This window comes from Mastomys coucha, unplaced genomic scaffold (genome assembly GCF_008632895.1).
Source record: "Mastomys coucha isolate ucsf_1 unplaced genomic scaffold, UCSF_Mcou_1 pScaffold13, whole genome shotgun sequence".
Taxonomy (NCBI): Eukaryota; Metazoa; Chordata; class Mammalia; order Rodentia; family Muridae; genus Mastomys; species Mastomys coucha.
In genome coordinates, this window is record NW_022196895.1 from 13259176 (window position 1) to 13278032 (window position 18857).

Consider the following 18857-nt stretch of genomic DNA (forward strand, 5'->3'; position numbering starts at 1 on the left):
GCCCGTTACAGAAGGTGCATGCTTGTAATCCCAGTGCTGTGGAGATGAACACAGTTAGATTCCTAGGGTTTGCTGCCCAGCCAGGCCAGCCTAGCCTAACCAGTACCAATGAAAGATTCTAACCAAAAAAAAATAATATGGGCTGTTCTTAAAAAGTGATATGCACTGGTCTGCATGTGCACACCCTTAAGTCCCACATGTCATCATAATAAAGATAATCGAAATGTCAAAAGAAATTTTAAAATACACATATTTATAGACCCACTCTTCCCACACTTAGAAAACAAATCTACTCTATGATCCTCTAAAGGGCTCAATGGCCAACTTTAAATGCAAAGGCAAGAAACTCATATGCTACTGCAAACATATTTTATGACTACCCAGTCATCTGGTTCCATAGTAGCATTCATGAGGCTTTCTAAGAGTGGTTCTCCCCAACACCCAAGTCTGTTTCTGACAGTGAGCTGTTTTAAAGGGCAGGGCCCATTCCATTGCCCTGGGTCAGAAGGAAGCATGCTAGGCAGAACTGCTCTGCTACATTGGGCAGAGACTTGACAATGTGCCTCATTACTGATGCAAAGATGAAAAGAATACTGTTCCCGGCCTGGAGATTTCAACCCACAGAGTACTTTAGAAGCTACATCTGAAAAGCAGTCAGCCCATGGAGATGTTAAGAAGTACAGTCACTGTTTAGACTAGTTTGTTTTGTAAGATCTATTTAGAATTGAATCAGAAAATGTTCTGTCTCTGTCTTCTAAGAAACCCAGAGCCTAGGTCTACTTTAGAAATGGGAGAAGACCCCAGTTACCCTGCACCCTAGAATTGGCTATGTCTTAGTTGCACTATTCAAATGTCTTCTCAGAACTTGTCCCTTTCAGTAGGACACTTCAGCTGATCACGCAGCATCTGCACCATTACTCATTTTGGAAACCTTATATCATAGATGATAGCTCATTGGCTTTCCCTTTCTCTCTCTCCCCTATTGGATCTGATGTTCCCACAGGGCGGGAACTCTCCTGTTACCACTGTAGCCAGTGCCAGGGCAGAGCAGAGCATACAGCTCCTGCTAAGCAGACATTACAGCAAGAACAGATTGTTCGTACACAATGTCTGATTTCAGAACTTGGAGTCAAAATGCTTATGGCACAGTTTAAGTCAAGAGGCATGTCATATTCCAGCCCTGCCCACCAGAGTGCTTCCAAAGCACAGGAAGAATAGCCTGGAGATAGCTTTCCTCACAGTGGCCACTCAGAGGCGTTCATTCATGAGATGCTTAACTGGAAACTCCTGGTCAGATATACAGTAAATACAGCCTGAAAAGCTTATTTCTAACAAAGCCTGTGAAGCAGTGTATTATGTAAAGTTTGAAACAATCACATAGGAAAATGATACATAATAGCAAAACATCTGTGGTCAAATGCCCAAAGTTTCTTTATATGTAGGATATTTGCATGAGAGACATTTTTATTATTTGTTTGTTTATTTATGTATTTATGAGTGTATCACAGTATGCATGTGAAGATCAGAGGACAACTTGTAGGAGTCAGTTTTCTCTTTCTACCAAATGATTCCCAAGGCTTAAGCTCAGGACCTTCAGACTTGGTAGCAAGTGCCTAAAACTTCCGAGCCACCTCCCAAGCCCATACAAGATCCACTTTAATAAAGATCTATTTTTGTTTTACTGTATTTGAAAATGAGTAAGAGTGGAGGTCATCTTGTCTGACAATGTGTCTGAAGGAGCCACAGAGGACCGAGCCCCCACATGCCTCTCTTTTTCTATGAAGATACACAGGGACCTAGAGTTTAAGGCAGACTTGCTTCTTTCCACAGATTAGTGATACACTAGAGCACTATAGATATTGGTAGAGAGGCTCAAGGTCCTATGGAGTGCAGTTTTAAATATTGGTATTTTATGTAATAGAATAATTGAATATCTCAAAACATTAAATCTGACCAGCTGGCCAAATATTTCCTTTTTCATGCCCTTACTAAGTGCCTGGTCTGCTAGGTTTTCAGATTGAATAGGCCTCCCTGGCCTGGCTGTTCTGTGACTGGAATGTTTTTAGTACAAGAATCTAAGACGCCAGTCAAACACCACTTCACAAAGGCAAGAGGCTTTCTGCAAGTGCAGCCTCAAGGCCAGGCTACCTTCCTTATGTGAGCTGAAAGAGGGTTGTGGAGGACATGGCGGGGGCACTCTGGAAGTAAACACCCAGTGTGTCACAGCTGTCACCAGCCCTGCCATGCTTGGGGCTTCACTGCCTGGTAACAGGAACACTAAGTAGCTTTAAGGCTTAGTGTTGGATTTTGCTGTTTCTCTGTGTCCTGTAAGGGAGTCTGTATTCTTCAGATTGAAAGCCACTCTCAAGCAGTTCTCACTATGTCAGCTACGAAGCAAGGGAAGGCTACTATAGATTCCATAGTCTCTTCATTTTCAAACAAGGTGAAAATCATGTGGATGTAGAGAGATGCTGTTGTTTCAGTCTTCAATCTGTTTTGTTTTTTTTCCCCAACTTGCTTCCTTTTGCTCCAAAGGCATATTGAATGCCAAATAAATTAAAAGGCATACAGAATTTTCCTTATTGCTATCTCATACAGGATGTCTCCTTTCCTTACTGCTATAACAGTGTCAGTTAAAAACATTTTTTCTTTTTAAAGAAGTATATTTGGTAGCCCAGGTTGGCCTTGAATTCAATACGTAGCTAAGAATAACCCTGAATTTCTCATCCTACTGCTTCCACCTCCTGACCACATGGGGTGTAAGTGTGGGTCATCATGCCCAGTCCCCCTTCTTACACAGTATTACAGACCAAACCCAGGACTGCGTGTTTGCTAGGTGAGTATTCTACCAACCAGGCTACTTCAACGGCTCTCATGTAACATTTCTTCAAGTCATGACCACAGTAATATTCTAACTTACCAGGCTTTGATCCCTCTGGAACGGACCCATTCCAAACCTGGTGCAGAAACTCAGGTCTGTTATCATTCATGTCAATAACATTGATGACAATGTCAATGGGGTTCTCCACTTGATTGCCATTGATGTCCACCGCATGTGCCCTCAACTGCAAAAGCAACCAGAGAGCAGAGGCATTTAACAATCTGTTACATGTGCTCATCACGCTTCCACAGTAAGAAGAGCATTCTGAGGACATCTATGCAAAAGCTGCTATGGTTCCTCTCCCAAATGGAGGTAGCCTGAGCTCTGAGGGGAGATGTAGTAGAGGAAGCCACCTTTCCTCTCGGCAAGGCCTAGGGCTTAGTGCACAGCTTTTAACTGCTTTGATCCACATACGGAACACATACAGAGCACCAAAGGACTTGTGATTGCCACATTGCTCTTGGTGGACAGAGCCCTGGTCCAGAGCCAGCTGTGTCCAAATCTAAAATAGCCTTTTGTCTAATACAGCAGTGTCAGTAGATGCACATGAAGAGAACAGGAAATGATCTGGAAAATTACAGGTACACAGGAAACTTACACAGAAGTTTTTAAATTTTAAGGCTTTTTAGACACATGAAAAATGCATGTATAAGACATTCCTCACCATAACCTTAGGGGATGGTATCATTGGTCATCTTTGAGAAATTGTATGTTGTTTTTCTCCACATACACATACAGTCACTAATCTACTTGGGTCTAAATGTCTTTCTAATGTTTTCTCCCAGCAAACATGTACTACATCCCTATCAAAGACTATGCACTATTTCTCTGTACTGTTCCTTTTTAACTAGAATACTTTCACAGTATTTTACAGTTTCCCTGTAATCTCTGGTGCTGTTGGTTACTTAAGAGTATGTTCTTATCCAGTTAGAGTAGCATCAACATATCCTTTTGATTTCTAGGTTACTAAACACATAACACAATATAATTTTTATTACAGCTTTTTAATCCTTTTTAGAGATATTTTGCTCCTGATTTATTTAACACGATATATTCCATTAACAAATTCTTAATACTGAAATTTAATTATAGTTATGTAAAATAATGAAGCTTAATGACTCTAAATACTTGCAATTCTGTAATTAATTCCATTTTCCTGGTGTTGCTTTGAATGCATACATAGCAAGCATTTATAGAACAATTCACTCCAGTCTTGGATGAATATGTTTATTTTCTGAATTTCAATCACAGGATCTTAGATGGAGAGAAGTCAAAGAAAAACACACTGGTGTGTTTCTGATCATCAATAGAGTAAGTGGAGTGTTATGTACTACCTCATTCCAGTTTCACTCATGAATTTCAAAATGATGGGCTTGTAAATTAAACAAGGTAATGAGTAAGTTCTGAGTTACACAACTGAAAACATTCAACTTCTACACTTGTCTGTTTAGTTCTGGGGGAATCTTCTATAGTGGTAAGAGACCAAGATTTCTAAAGGCTTGTGCAAGTACAGAAGTTTAAAAGTTGTTGCTGCACAAAGTAAGTGAGAGTCTGGAAACATTATGCCTAGGAAAGGTTTAATGGCAGTGATGATGCATGGCAGGAGGAGCCAATGTGGGCCATGGTATTGGGCTCACAGGCTCCGTCTAGATCCTTCCTCCTGAAATCCCTCCATGGAGGTAAAGTATTGACATATGACATGCAAACATGATAGAACCTGAGAACATGAGTTCTTAGGTTAGGGAAGGCCTTGATCAATGTCTCTCCAGAGCTGTAATTTATGTCATATATCTTCTAAAAAGGAATCGTAGAATGCACAAATGAAGTACCTGATGTCCCTGAACAATAGAATGGAGGAAATATGGAAAGACTAAGCTGGGGCACCCATATTGAAACAAATCTTTATAACAGAAAGAAATAAAAAAGACACAATCTAAAAGGAGTAAAATACAAATGAGCTTGTGATTACAACACTACGCCCTCCTCCAATGACTGTCACATGGATATGTACACATGGCTGCTCTGATCCTGTCCGCACAGACCAGGTCCCATGGGTTCCCTCAGGTGCGCGTCTGACGGCAAGTACTGGAATGTCAACAGCAATGATGTTGAAGGCCGTTCCATTTCTTTCTTGTCATTTTGGTATTGCTTGTTTTATAGCAATGCACCAATTCTATAAACACTTGCTTATTTTTTTTGTTGTTGTTGATGTAAAAACATGAGGCAGTTTAATTTCGGGGCTCTCTCGGCCAACTCCACACCTATCTCACACGGGAGATAGTGGAATCAACCACGAGGCTCAGGGGTTAGGGGTTTATATAGGAAAAAGGTCTGGGGGAACAAAGGAATCAGCATAGTTATACATGATTGGCTAGTTCAAATATTAACTATATTACATACAGAACAGAGTGGAAAATTCCTAAGGTTGGTGTTAATCTGAGTCAACAGAGCATCCGACCTTAAACCATATCTAAGAGGACCAGATGGCCTACTACTCAGTGTCTGCCCAGGCACATCCTTGCATGTTTTCTCTTCTATATCTTTTTGGCCTGTTAGTAACAGTTTGCTTTTGCCCAGGCTTATTTGGACATATTCGGCCTTGGTCCACTGTGGTTTTTTTTCAAACCTGTAATTTTCTCATTAGCCAGCACAAGTCTCAAATTTAACTCTTTCAGTATGTCAGGATATTATGCTGGACGAATATGGAAAGTATGTAGCCTTGCGAGTTTGGCCTTTATAGGCACCTGACTGACTTAATTCAGTGCCACTCTCTGGGAATCCTGGGCATGGACCTGGACGGTGACCATCTTCCTAGCCAGTACAAAATAAAGCTTGCTTTAACTGCCTGACTGAAACACGTGCTTATTAAAGGAAGCAAAAAGCCTACAGATACATTTCTGGTGTTAAACCTCAGCGTTAGAGTCATCAGACTACACATATACATATGACAAGGAGCATGAACACAGACTCAGCAGATGGAAACTTACGTGAAACCGGGCTATCAGCTCTCGATCCAGAGGCTTTGTGACTGACAGCTGTCCTGAGATGGGGTTGATAATGAAGATGCCTGTTGGAGGCTGGTCAGCTCCTGGCCCAGTGACACTGTACCTCAGGGACAGGTTTTTATCTCTATCAGACCTGATCTGAGGATGAAGAAAACAATTACATAAGCAGAAAACATGGGCAGAGTTGTTTGGGGATATACCACAATTCCAAAGTTCGCTTCATCCCTCTCAGAACATCACTGACGTCTTCCAGAGCATCCCTTCCTCTTTTTAATTCTTTCCTGCCCCCTATCTCTCTTCCTCTTCTCTGGCGTGTGTGTGTGTGTGTGTGTGTGTGTGTGTGTGTGTGTGTGTGTGTGTGTGTGTGTGTTGTATGTATTGCATGAGCAAGTTGGTGCAAGGCAAGTGCAGTTGCTTTCCACCTTGTTTTTTGAGACAGGGTCTCTCAGTGCAGCTGGAGTTCCCTGATTCATGTAGCTGGGCTAGCCAGCATGACCCAGAGTTTCTTGTTTCTGAGTCCCCAGGACTGAGGTCTCTGATGGGAATCTGAACTCAGGTGTGCATGCTGTGTGGAAAGCACTCCGTGACTGAGCCATCTCCCAAGCCCATTCTTTGACTCTTGATGACGGACTTAAGAAAAGACGTTACCTATCCCCAGGAAGACTTGGGGTAACCTTTTCACCTAAAGGAACACTAGCTGCGTGTCATTCAAAATGTCAAAATTTAGCATTGTCTACTTAGACAAAATTGCCAAGGTAAAATATTTACAACCCAGTAACACGTTTCTAATTTAATATAAAACGAGGTATCTTCACACATCAGAAATGGTAAGAAGTAATAATAATTATCTAGCCACAGCTTAAAATAACCTTCTGTGGGACTCTGTGGTTGGGGACAGGCCTGCACATTAGATTTCTTTGCTTCCATTGTACTGACTCAGTGCAACTAAAGCTTCCTACATGGTTTTCAGGTGGTAATGAAGGCTACAATTCTCCTTCCTAACAAAGCATCAAAGAGAGGTTCTCTGGGTGTATTTTATACTCCAAACAAAAGGAAAGATGTCAGAGCAGAGCAGGTTACAGAGATGGAAAATGGAAAAAAGGCAGAGACCGAGAAAGGGTAGGTTGAGCAGTAATAAATACAGATCTTTATGCACTAGGTAAATGAAATTAATCCATCCATTTGATCTAGAGAGAGTTCTTAACATAGGGCAAAATTCTGTTTTTCAGTCTTATTTTATCAACCCTCATGAAATAAGGGTTGATAAAAAGCACCTCTATCTGGTGTTCTGTGCATTCTTAAATTGAATTATAATGCATAATAGGATGTAATATATAATCCAAATAAGTGACTTATTTAAAAGGCTCAAATGTAAGCCTTTGGTACATTGGAGTACTAAAATAACCATAGAAACATTTGCATTTTAATAAATGAGAATATGATGATTTCATAATATTGTACTTTTAAATAAATACTACCCTGTAGATTTTGCTTATTTTTTTCCCATATCAGATAGTCAGATGGTATGCAGTATAAGTAACTTCAAAATTTTCTCTTCTCAGATTTGAAAGGTTCCGGTTTTGCACTGCCCCAGGGATTCTGTTAATGGTATCAGAGGTCATTTTTCCTCTTAAAAAGAGACTCTCAAGTGCACTTGGTGCTGGCAGGTTTAGCAATGATTGCCCTTTATTCTTTTCCTTCTGTCCCAAACTATCTTTAGAGGGCAGAGATCAACATGGAAAGTCCTGATTATGAGTAGCATTTCAATAGTGAGAGGTGGAAGGGGAGGGATGGGATGGTGTTATGGCTCATGAATTCACAAAAGGCCTATCATTGAATGCCCTGGACCTAGGAGAGCTATGTGTATAAATAATCCAAGAGACGACAAAGGAAAGGATTCTTACTACATGGGAGAAATTCCACTCACACAAATTCAACTGTAAACTCTACTTAAAAACAACAACAACAACAAAAATTAGGCAAAACAATGTCTAATGTTGGCTTGCCATGAAAAAAAAAATTGCCACGACAGCCTCTTACTCTGACAAGCTCTTGAGGAAAGGGTCCTCTGGAGTTTTCTGGCAAGTTGATTGGCGGGATCACCCAGTCTCTCTTCTGCCTTTGTAGAGCTCCACTGTGCTTGGCGAGTTGTCTAGGGAATACTATTTCTTCAATTTCATGTGGTTCCTTTGCATTAAAATACAAGAAGACATTCCTGAGGACTAGGAAGTACACTCTCTAAGATCACATCAATATTAATGGATACCTATGTGTGTAGGATCCACAGCGTACTATGAACAAAAAGAGTAACCTCAGGAGGCCCTTTCCCTGTGTCCTAGTTCAATAACAGAAAAGTGTTATGAAGAATTTGGGTTGCACTACTCATTGGAAATTGAATTAGAAACAATTTATTATATAGTCCAGTTGAGTAAACTATTTGCAGTTTCTATAAACCATCCTAGAGAGTAGTTAATATTAAACCAAGTTTAATAGCACCCTTTTATATATTTCTCATTAGTTTAGACCACAGTTCAGGTAATGTGCCTACTGTACATTAAATTCAGATCTTGATGTGCTGAGATATAATTTGAATTCCAAGAGAAGTTTAATACATACCGCTAAAGAATGTCTCAAATATTTATGACCCTATTAAATCCCACAGAATTAATGCTGTAATTATTCTAAACCTATGTCAGCTGTGATGGATGCAGTAAATGACCCACTTTTCACACTAGGCATTAATCTCTGCTATGTGTCAACATTTTCTTCTGTTTCTCTCAACGTCTGTGGACATTTTAGCCATTAGGCCGTGCTGTCTCTGTGCAAACATCCTGGACAGTTTGCTGGAACACGGAGAACCAACAACAGCACACACATCTTTTCACCCCATTAGGTACCAGCTTCCCACTTTGTATATCACTCAAGTGGCTGGAGGCCTTTCAGCAGTTAATGGCTTAATACATTGTATTTTACATGATTTGAAACCTCAACACTAGTATAAGAAAAAAAGCAATGCCTTTTTAGTATATTCATTCATATTTGAATATGTATATGCACATCACTTTTACAATTAAATACCATGATGGCCTGTGTTGTTATCTGTAACCATAGTACTCAAAACATAATGGTTAGAGTTCAAAGTTATGGCCTTCAAAGTACATACGGGTATGTCATTGAATCTTAGTTTGAACAAAGACAAAGAACTTGGTATTTATCAACAACATAGGACTTAGGAAGTCATGGTTCTATTTCATTCAAAATTCTTATGTAGGTATTTTCACAGAATAAGTGCTCAATAAACATTTGCTGAGCTGAATGGGTCTCTGTTGGAAACACTTTATTTATTTCACCATGGCTCACAACAGCTTTCATGAGAGAGAGCATATCACTCCTCAAAATCTGCAGCAGGATGAATATTTCATGCTCCCCAATTTGCTCTTGTGAAAACATAAGACAAAGCTCAACCCTTGTTGCCAGAAACACTTTGCTGTCCCCACTGCAGACCTGCACCTCCTACCTAATAAACTTGACTGATGACATCTTCCCAAGATGGGTTTATTTTGTGGTTACACTCAACAGCTTGTAAAGCATCTCAGAAACGTAACAGAAATGACTCCTAACTCAAATTAAATTATAAATCACAAAATATAAACAAACGTCTCTAGGGCAATTCTGGTTGCTTGAAATAGACTCAGACTCTTACGTTAGAGACACAACCAGGCACTGCTAAAGATACTGAAGTTGACAACAATGGAAACACTGGCCCCCCATTTATAGGGTCATAATTAAACCCATATTCAGTTAGAATCATAAATCTAGTTGTCAAAGCTGGATCTGGGTACCATACCTTCATCGGCTCCTCAGCCAGGGCTGGCTCCAGGCTCAGGTTTACAGCTACCTGCCACTTTTCCTGGGTTTCTTTGTCTTGGGCGTATATCAGGAACTTTGCCTGCTCTGCAGTGAGAGGGAAGCTTCTCACAGCATACACTGTGCCGTCCTCATCCACCTTGAAATCTGCTGGCTCGCTGCTTTCATACTGAACTTTCCTTTTTCTATTGCAGTTGCTGAATTTCACTGGAAGAGAGTACAAGCGGCCAGTTATTACGAAGGTGAGCATAGTTCATGCCATAACATGTTAAATTTATAGAACACAGCAGCCAGAAATCACAGAAACTGTGTTTTCACCCTGTGAATGTGCACACGTTCCTGGGCATGTGTGTAACTGGCCCGAGTGCCCACAGATGTGAAGCACTGAGTTCACGCTTGTGTGCCATTCATTCTTCAGGAGCCAGCCAACCCTAGGGATCTGCCTGCCTCTGCCTTCTTGGTCCTAACGTGAGAAGTATACATTATTATTCCTGGGATTCCTACATGGGAGATCACACTTGTGTCCTCTCCTGCTTTCATGGGTAGCAAGCACTTCACTAGCTGAGCCATCTCTAAGACACTGGGATGCTTATCCTCATCCAACAGTCTAAGGTGAGTTCTAACTTCAGGTTATGCATATGAAGAAGAATATACCAACCTTACCCCACAGCAGGGAGACTGAAGAAAACAGAGTTACATTTACCCTGAAGGACTGGATAGGTACAGGCCTTTTTACCTCTTTGTCTTTCATAAACATGAAAGTGAAACTATGGCCAGAGCATGCACATTCTGCTAAGGATTTCATAATCTAAGGATAGAGTGTGCAGGAGGGTATGTCTAGGTTTCCTGTGAGGAAACAGTAGGTCACGTACATGGCAGAAACTTGAACATCCTTGGACTTGAGTGTCCTGGACCAAATTCCCCTCAGAAAAGAAGGCATGATTGAACCAAGGTATGACTGAACATCTTGTTTAAGTCTCTCCTTCCACCACTATCTCTTAGACATGGGACCATCACGTGCTCCTGATTTCAACATTGCCCTCTTGTGCAGGTATTGGTTCCTGTCCCCTCTAAGCTCTCATCTTCCCTCAGGACATGCTACTGCTGGTCTTTCTCACACACCAACTGGAGTTCTACCAACAGTTTCACAGCTGAGCCTCGCACTCAACTGGAGAGGCATTGAAGGCTGGGTTTCTCAGTTGTAACAACCCTGCACCCTTCTTGCCATAGGACCTTAGATAAACACTTGAAGGAAGGAAATTCTAGGCATCTTCATCAATACCCATAATGTGTCCTAGAAACTCAGAAGGAAAAGCAAAAAACAAAACAAAACAACAAACAAACAAAAATAAAACAAAGAAAAAAAAGCAAAACTGATCATTTCTGTCCCCCAGGGTGCTTATGAACTTTTGTATTCTTTATGTAAATTCTCACCAAATGAAATAAACATGCATCTTAGAAGATTTAAATGAGAAATAAGTCAATGCTTAAGGAGGAGGATCATAAGGGTTTCAGTGGGTTATTCATACCACTAATAATTGGGTTGACTTGAAAATAGGATGGGGGGAGTCAGCATTGCCTAACACAGTGCCAATCAGCATGCGTCTCAGATACTGAAAGTTAGATTCCCACATTTACAACTGGGAATGTTCAGGACAGCCTCTAAGGTAGATTATTTCCTTTGCTGTGCACTCTCCATCTTTCTGAAGAAATGCTGCATGGGAATGGCAAGGGAAGTCATCACACATAAGGTGGTTTTCATTTCCCAGAGAACTAATGCTGCAATCTGGTCATGACTATATGTGACACAACTGGCAAGTAATAGATATGCTCGTGGTACGAAGTGTACTCGTAGGTAACTTTTATGTTTCCCAAGGACACGAGGAAAAACTTCTCTCCCTTGTTCATATTTGGGTTTTAGACACTGAGTCTCCTATAACTCAGGCTACCTACAACTGAATTGTGTAGCAGACAATGACCCTGAACTCTTGATTTTCTAGCCCTACATCCAGAACACTGGAACCCAGTTTGAGAAGTCCTTTGTCTCAGACACCAAGGGAAAATGGTCCTTTCAGTTCCATTCACATTAATTCACGGCGACAAGTAAGGATGATCGCCAAGGTCCACACACACTCACTCATTTCCCTTCCTAGATGTAATAAAATACTTTAACTACTGAATATATAATTTTTCACATACCGCCACATATATATCATCCTTCAAATTCAGTCATTAAAAGTAAAAATAAAAGTGGTATCTGCAACTAAATCATGTTAACATGTAACACTGATCTTTGGACTGTAAATATCCCCAAGTACACTTGGGTACTACAATCTTACATTTGACTAAAGTATTTTCTGGAGAATAATGGCATTTTCTTATTTCTTCTTTGTAAGGTGAAGACAACAAATGGAAAACTAAAATTGTTTTTGGAACCTCGCTGAGAAGCCAAGATGTTAGAATTATGTCATCTTTTTATTAACAGAAGTAGCTTTTTTGATATCACAAAAAGGAATTCATGAAATTTCAGTTTGCTCAGAAATATCTAGTCTCCCCTGCATTTCCTACCGCATTTTGACATAGCATCATGCATCTTCTATCCAAGACACATCTGGATCACTGCACCTGTGTCCTGTGTCGTCTTTTCTAGTTGCAGGTTACCCAGCACTAAGCCTGTGTAATTTTATCCCTTTATATGTCACCTGTGACATTTTTGTATTTTGCTTTTAAATTGTATGTATGTGTCTACCTATGTCTTCGCTCTGAATTTGTAATGCAAATTTTATACAAAAGATTCATTAATACTGTGCTCATTATAACAAACATTCTAATAAATACACTTTATTTCTTAATGGTGTCCCATGACTATGACTTCTTTCTTTAAAAAGACAGTAAATTTTTAGTTTTTTGATAGGGGTTCTTAGGTTTTTTTTTATTTTGTTTATTTTTTCAATATATAAATCTTTTATTCTCCCAAAAGAGTTCAAATTGTACTTGTGATCAGGACCTTGTTTCTGGAGCTGGGAAACTGAGGCCTCACTTCTCAGGCTGCTGTGACAACTAACTGGGATGAGAATGATATAAGTGCTTATAAGTATCTATGAAAACATTACCACACTTTTAAAAGATGAAGATAAAAAGAAAGAAAAAGGACTGGCATCATAGAGAATCTCTGTACAAAGGGTGCTATATCAAAGCCCCACATCAAAAGCCAATGACCAATTTACAAATCCAAGGCCTTCAAAAAACCTGTAGTAAGTATTCAGATTTAAGTTGGTGGCAGTAGTAATTAGGATTATATTTTGTTGACAGTGAAGCATTGTGAAGTAGAGTTAAAATTGGGCTAAAGGGGGCTAATGGACTTATTGTGCAAGCACAAGGGTCTGAGTTTGGATTATGGGTGTTAATTTAAAATGCTGGGTGCAGAGGTTCATGTCTGCGATCCTAGTACCATGGAGGTAGAGAGAGAAGAACCCCTGGAACTCACTGGTCAGCAGCCAATCCAACTGCCACTATGAACTCCGGGCTCAGTGGAGACCCTGCCTCAAAAGAATGAGGTAGGAGGTGACTGAAGGAGAAATCTGATACCAAGCTCTGGCATCCACAGGAGATGTGGAGATTGGGAGAAACCCAAACCACATGAAGACAGATCCGCATACATCAAGTATATTTTGACCTTAACAGTAAACTTGTGACATGAGACTCATTATTCCTGCTCTACAGATGTGCAGGAGAACTCCATCCTTGCCATGTGTCTATGACGCCAGTCATTTCTCAAAAAAAGGTCTAACAGAATCTCATGAGTTAAGCCACCCAAACTTAAACAATTTAATAAACAATACAATTAGATGACAAAGAAGCCCAGTAAAACTGGTGAAGAAAATAATGGCAAATTTAGAGCTCTGAGAGTCCCATGGCAAATAAGATTTTAAAAAGTAACTCTTTTTTTCTCTGCCCTTCTCTCATACAATAGATTACCCTACTCTTCCTTCTTCTATTTCTTTCACTCTCTCCTAGTTCCACTGAGGAAGAAGTGTAGGAACCAAAGGGGTCAAGGACGCCAAGCCAACTCTGCCCACAGAATCAAGTAAGCAGGGTTCCTAGGGACTCGTAGAGATTAAGATGTAAATAACTCAAGATATTGCCCCAAGGTCCTACAGAGCCAGGAGCTGGAGGGGAAAGGGTGTGAGCAGGCAGACATGGGGAATTCACAGACTTGACCATGGGAGCCCACTGGGGTAATCTGGCATTCCATTCCTTAGTTGGATTCTGATGCCAACATGTTTCCAATTGGAAAGAACACCTTTGAAATAGAGTATATTTGTAAGGAAGAAAATTGTGTCTATTCTCTGAGTGAGAAGAGGTTGCTCTCTGAGAACTGATCCTGGAACAAGTGATTTGGCGCGGGTTGGGTGAGAACGGTCAGTAATTGAAGGTGAGCCAGTTGTTCTAGTCCCCGCTTCTAAAGTGTTGCCCTTGTGAATCAGCTTAATAGATGTTATTATTAGAAACATATGCTAGTTCTCATTTAGTTGAATATCACACAAAGACAACTTCTGCCTATCATTTATGTTTGTTGATCTATTTTTTTGTTTGTTTGTTTGTACTGGGGACTGAACCCTGGGTCTCAGGCACTGTTAAGCATCTCCAGCCCCATTCAGAAGTAATGAAATATACATATTTAGGGATGATTTGGTGCAAGTCATGTAAACATCCCACAGCTGAGCATGATGCCCAACTAGTGCTTGTAACCCTTGTGGTTAAAGGATGGAGACAGGTAGGTCCCTGACTAGCTAGTCAGCTAGCCAGCTGGTCTAGTCCCATTGTCAACATTCAGATCAGTGAAGAAACCCTGTCTCAAAACAGTAAAGGTGGAAGGAGAAGGACACATTGAGAGGGAGAGGGAGAAAGAGAGGGAGAGGGAGAGGGAAAGGGAGAGGGAGAGGGAGAGGGAGAGGGAGAGGGAGAGGGAGAGGGAAAGGCTTGACATTGAATTTGGATATACTTTCACACATGCGTTTGTCAAGTACATATACACAAATTCATGAATACACTCATACCGACATGTCTATATATCATATATACATCGTTTTATGCACAACCTGTTTAAAACATGCATTGTGCCATATAATTTTGTGCGTTCAATCAGTACAAAAATTAACATCTCAATGAAAAGTAATGAATAAATTTCAATGGAAAAGGTTCTCCCCAGTAGATCCAGTTCAGTCTCTGGCTCACCCTGCTCATCAGCTTTAGCCATGTTGTGTTATTTTAAGTCGTACAAATTAAAATCCACCTCATTTCTAGGGGAAATGTGTGAATTTCATTTGTTGCCACCTAGTCAGTGTTCAGTGCCTGTTGTCATCTTTGCCTAGGGGCTGGATGCAGCTAAGGGAGATTTTCTCCCACTTGACAATGTGCTAGGACCAAGACAGGAAATTTACATGAGATGGCTATATTTGTACAGAAACTGTATCATTAATAGTAGAAAAGTGCCAGGCTTGGTGGCACATGCCTTTAATATCAGCACTCAGATGGCAGAGTCAGGCAGATCACTGGGTTCTGTGAGCTAGAGGCCAGCCTGGTCAGAGGAAGTTCTCAAAAAGTCAGAGCTACATAGAGACACTTTGCCCACTATGATATTTATATTTTTAATTATAAATAATAAATTATGTTTACTTATAGTTATGCTTCTCAAAAATTGAGGGGCATATAAACAAAAATAGAACCAGCAAAAATCATTTCAAAAAAATAGTCCGGAGATAGGTTTAATTAATAAATTAGGATTAAAGTTTACCTATGAGGATGAAGGGATTGGAGAGATATATACATACATATATATATTATGATAAATGTGTATCTGTCTATCTGTCAATCTATCCATCCATCTACAAGGAGTTATTTTGCTCTTGTAAGATAATTTTCTTATGATTTGTAGATAGATAAAATAATGAAAGAGAATTTTTACTTATGTTTTCAAAACATGAAGGAATTTTTACCACACTTCAATATACAACTTTCAGAAAATGTGATGCAACATTTATCTTAAATTTTAGGAGTGAAACATTCTCACATATTTGGGGTGGGTGAAAAACATCATGATTTTGTCAAAACTCACAGAAGTTCAAAACTTATAATGAACCTTATTGTAATTTATGCACTCCAGTTAATACCATAATGCCATTGTTGATCTACTGATGATAAAAAAAGGTGTCACACTGATGCGGGGGTGCTACTAGTAGGGGACATTGTGGAGAAAGCTGGGTATCTATGTATATTCTGAGAGCATGGAACTGATACAAGGAGTTGGTTTTACTGTTAGAGGCTTTATTTTTATTATTTTAATGACATGCGCACAGTCCATTTCTGAGCTTTTCAAGCAAAGCTCAGAAGAGATTTGTGCACTGGAGTAGACACACCCAAGAAGGTTGGAGGCATCAGATCTCCCAGAGGCCAACTTACAGGTGTGTGCTAGCCACCCAGTGTGTGTGTGCTGGGAACTGAATAAAGTCCTTGGCAAGACCGGGTAGCTTTCTTCACTGTTGAGCCATCTTGCCAGCCTCTCGTTTAATTTATTTTTAACAAAAGCTTTCTTAAAGACAATGGCCTAACTTTTCACATTATAAGAAACATCCCAGGCAAGGATAGTTGTGAAAGACCCTAAAACCTTCCTGACATTCCAGTGAAGTGTATCAATTTGGCACCATTAGGAGCTGGAGAATATAACTCATCAACTACTTACATAATACCAAGTTACTCTTTGATGAAAGTCATAACATTTTATTAGATAAATCAAACAAAATTAAAGTTCTATTATTTTACAATCAAAGGATTTGATTTGAAAACTTCTTTTGACAGGTCCACTATATTAAAATATTAATTTTACTTAAGTGCTCAGACAACACTAGAAACTGGGGTTGAAGTATGAAAGGAAAGTAAATAAATGCATTTATTTAGAAAAATAAATAAATGAAAGTACAGGTTTTGCACTCAGGACTAATCAAACATAAAACAAGTTGGCACACAGACGTGTGTTGCTACACACATCAGAACACTAAGCAAGAAAATGCAACAAAATGTATAATTTCATATATAACATGGAGACTACATAGAGTTCTGCTAACCAGATTTATATAAAAGTAAATACTGGGGATATAATTATTTAAAGTGCGTCTTTTTCCCTTCAAATAGCGCGTCACGTTAATGTTACCCATAAAGCCATAATATTCATATAGAACATTAACAGGAAAACACAGATTATTCCTACTAAATGTATTAGCAGTTAACCATCCTACATAAATACAAATGTACTAATATTCACATGTGGTTTACAGTTTTCACTCAAGAAAAAACATCACACTATATTTAGAAGCAATTATAGGAAAATATTCCTAAATATTTTTATGCTTAAATATGTTTTTTAAATGTTCATTAGTTTTTTTTTTCCTACTTTAATTGCCATTCTTGAAGGTCTATCAGGAAAGCAAGACACTGATTCTAAGTGAAGGCTATGATATTTCATTAGACAAATGAAATAAACTTGAAATTCTATTATTTTAAAAATAGGCACATTATTTGACTTGAAAACATTTTCTGACAGCTCCTTCAAACATTATCTTAAAGTGTTAATTTCACAGAAGTGCTCAGACAAAACCAGGAACATACTGAACTTCCCTGCACAGGCAGAGAGCACTGGGTATTAATGAACTGTGTATCTGTGAATGGAGACCTGAGGAGGGAAACTGGGTGGAGCCGTCACCTCTCCATCTTGCAGTGTTTGAATACTACATAGCTTGCAAAGCAAGGCAGAATGCTTTCCAAGAGACAGGTCTCCTCATAAGTATGAAGTCCCTTTCAGCTTGATCTTGTCACCCCAAAAGGTTATCTTGAGAAATGTTTTTTTTTTTCTTATACTAGAGTAGCCTTTGAAGAATTTACCAGTTGTCTGCATAGATGTATGCACAAAACAGTAAGTTAGAGACGCTTTAGGAATGACCACGGATCATTTGCTGGGAAAGCTCAGTATATGTTTTTAAATGTAAAACTATGCAAAGAAAAACAAAACATAGGTCTTATGCAATACATTAAATAAAATTTAATACGCTTAATTCATGCAAATCTTCCAAAAAGAAATATTTAAAAAACAAAACAAAACAAAAACAAAGACCTCAAATGGTCCTTGGAGGCTATGTTTATGAGATACCCTTTTTTGTAACAAGTTTTATGACTGAAATATCAAGTTATACATTGACACCAAGGAAAACGTCATCAACAAAAGTGTTGTGTTGGCAAGGGACAGTGCGGTGTTTATCTTTTTCTTCAAATACCAGGAAGCCCTGTCCTGTCATAGGTCACAAGGGATGAGTTTATTTAATTTCGCAATCCTTCTTTTTCTCACCAAACTTAATGCCAGCGTCCCTTATGGTTTTCAAAGGCTTTTCCCTGAGGGCTTCAGAACACTGAGAAAAGCATACTTGAAGCACTCACGGCTATCCTTCTACTGGGCTTAATAATTTCTCCCCAGGATTTAAAACATAACACCACCTAAGTATCACAAGTCAACTCGATCCTTTTCTGAAAGCTGGATTTCTGCTTCAAAACTGTGTGCTCTCTCTGTGTAATGTTTTTTTACAGGCCTTAGCAGCTTCAATTAAGTTCCTTCAGGTGCTCCAAATGCTAGGCGTCTTAGTTACATTTCCAAGAGAAAAGCTCTCTGCCATAAATCTCCAGTGAATACCATCCAAACACACGATTAGGGGTGGGGAGTCCTCCAGGGTAACGTGGGTAGTCTGATGTATATCAGTTACAGGGAATCTCAAACCCCTACTACTGCACAAAGGGCAACCAGTTAGTTTCCTGTTTTCTTATAAATCTATGTGGAATTGAAATTAATGAGCAAACTTTCATGCACAAGAGATTTTAATGGGACTAATTGTTAATCAAAAAGTACCATAGGAAGAGAAGAATAAAACCAAATGAAGAGAGGGAAAATGCAAGTGATAAGGAATCAAAATGAGCCAAATTAATTATTCCAAAAGCCAAAACAATCAGATGATGAAACTCATGCACAACTTGCTTCAGAACTAAAGAGTGGATTATATGTG

At 39.4% G+C, this 18857-nt stretch overlaps 1 protein-coding gene across 1 annotated transcript in view; it reads right to left on the reverse strand.

The window, feature by feature from the left end:
• Positions 1 to 18857, reverse strand: part of Cdh2 (cadherin 2) — a 215198-nt gene that overhangs the window by 49351 nt on the left and 146990 nt on the right. The window contains exons 3-6 of the mRNA XM_031365043.1: positions 9734 to 9960; positions 7927 to 8073; positions 5869 to 6024; positions 2921 to 3065 (exon numbers count right to left, since the gene is read on the reverse strand). Coding sequence (XP_031220903.1) covers positions 2921 to 3065; positions 5869 to 6024; positions 7927 to 8073; positions 9734 to 9960 — 675 coding nt within the window. The remainder of the gene's footprint in view (positions 1 to 2920; positions 3066 to 5868; positions 6025 to 7926; positions 8074 to 9733; positions 9961 to 18857) is intronic.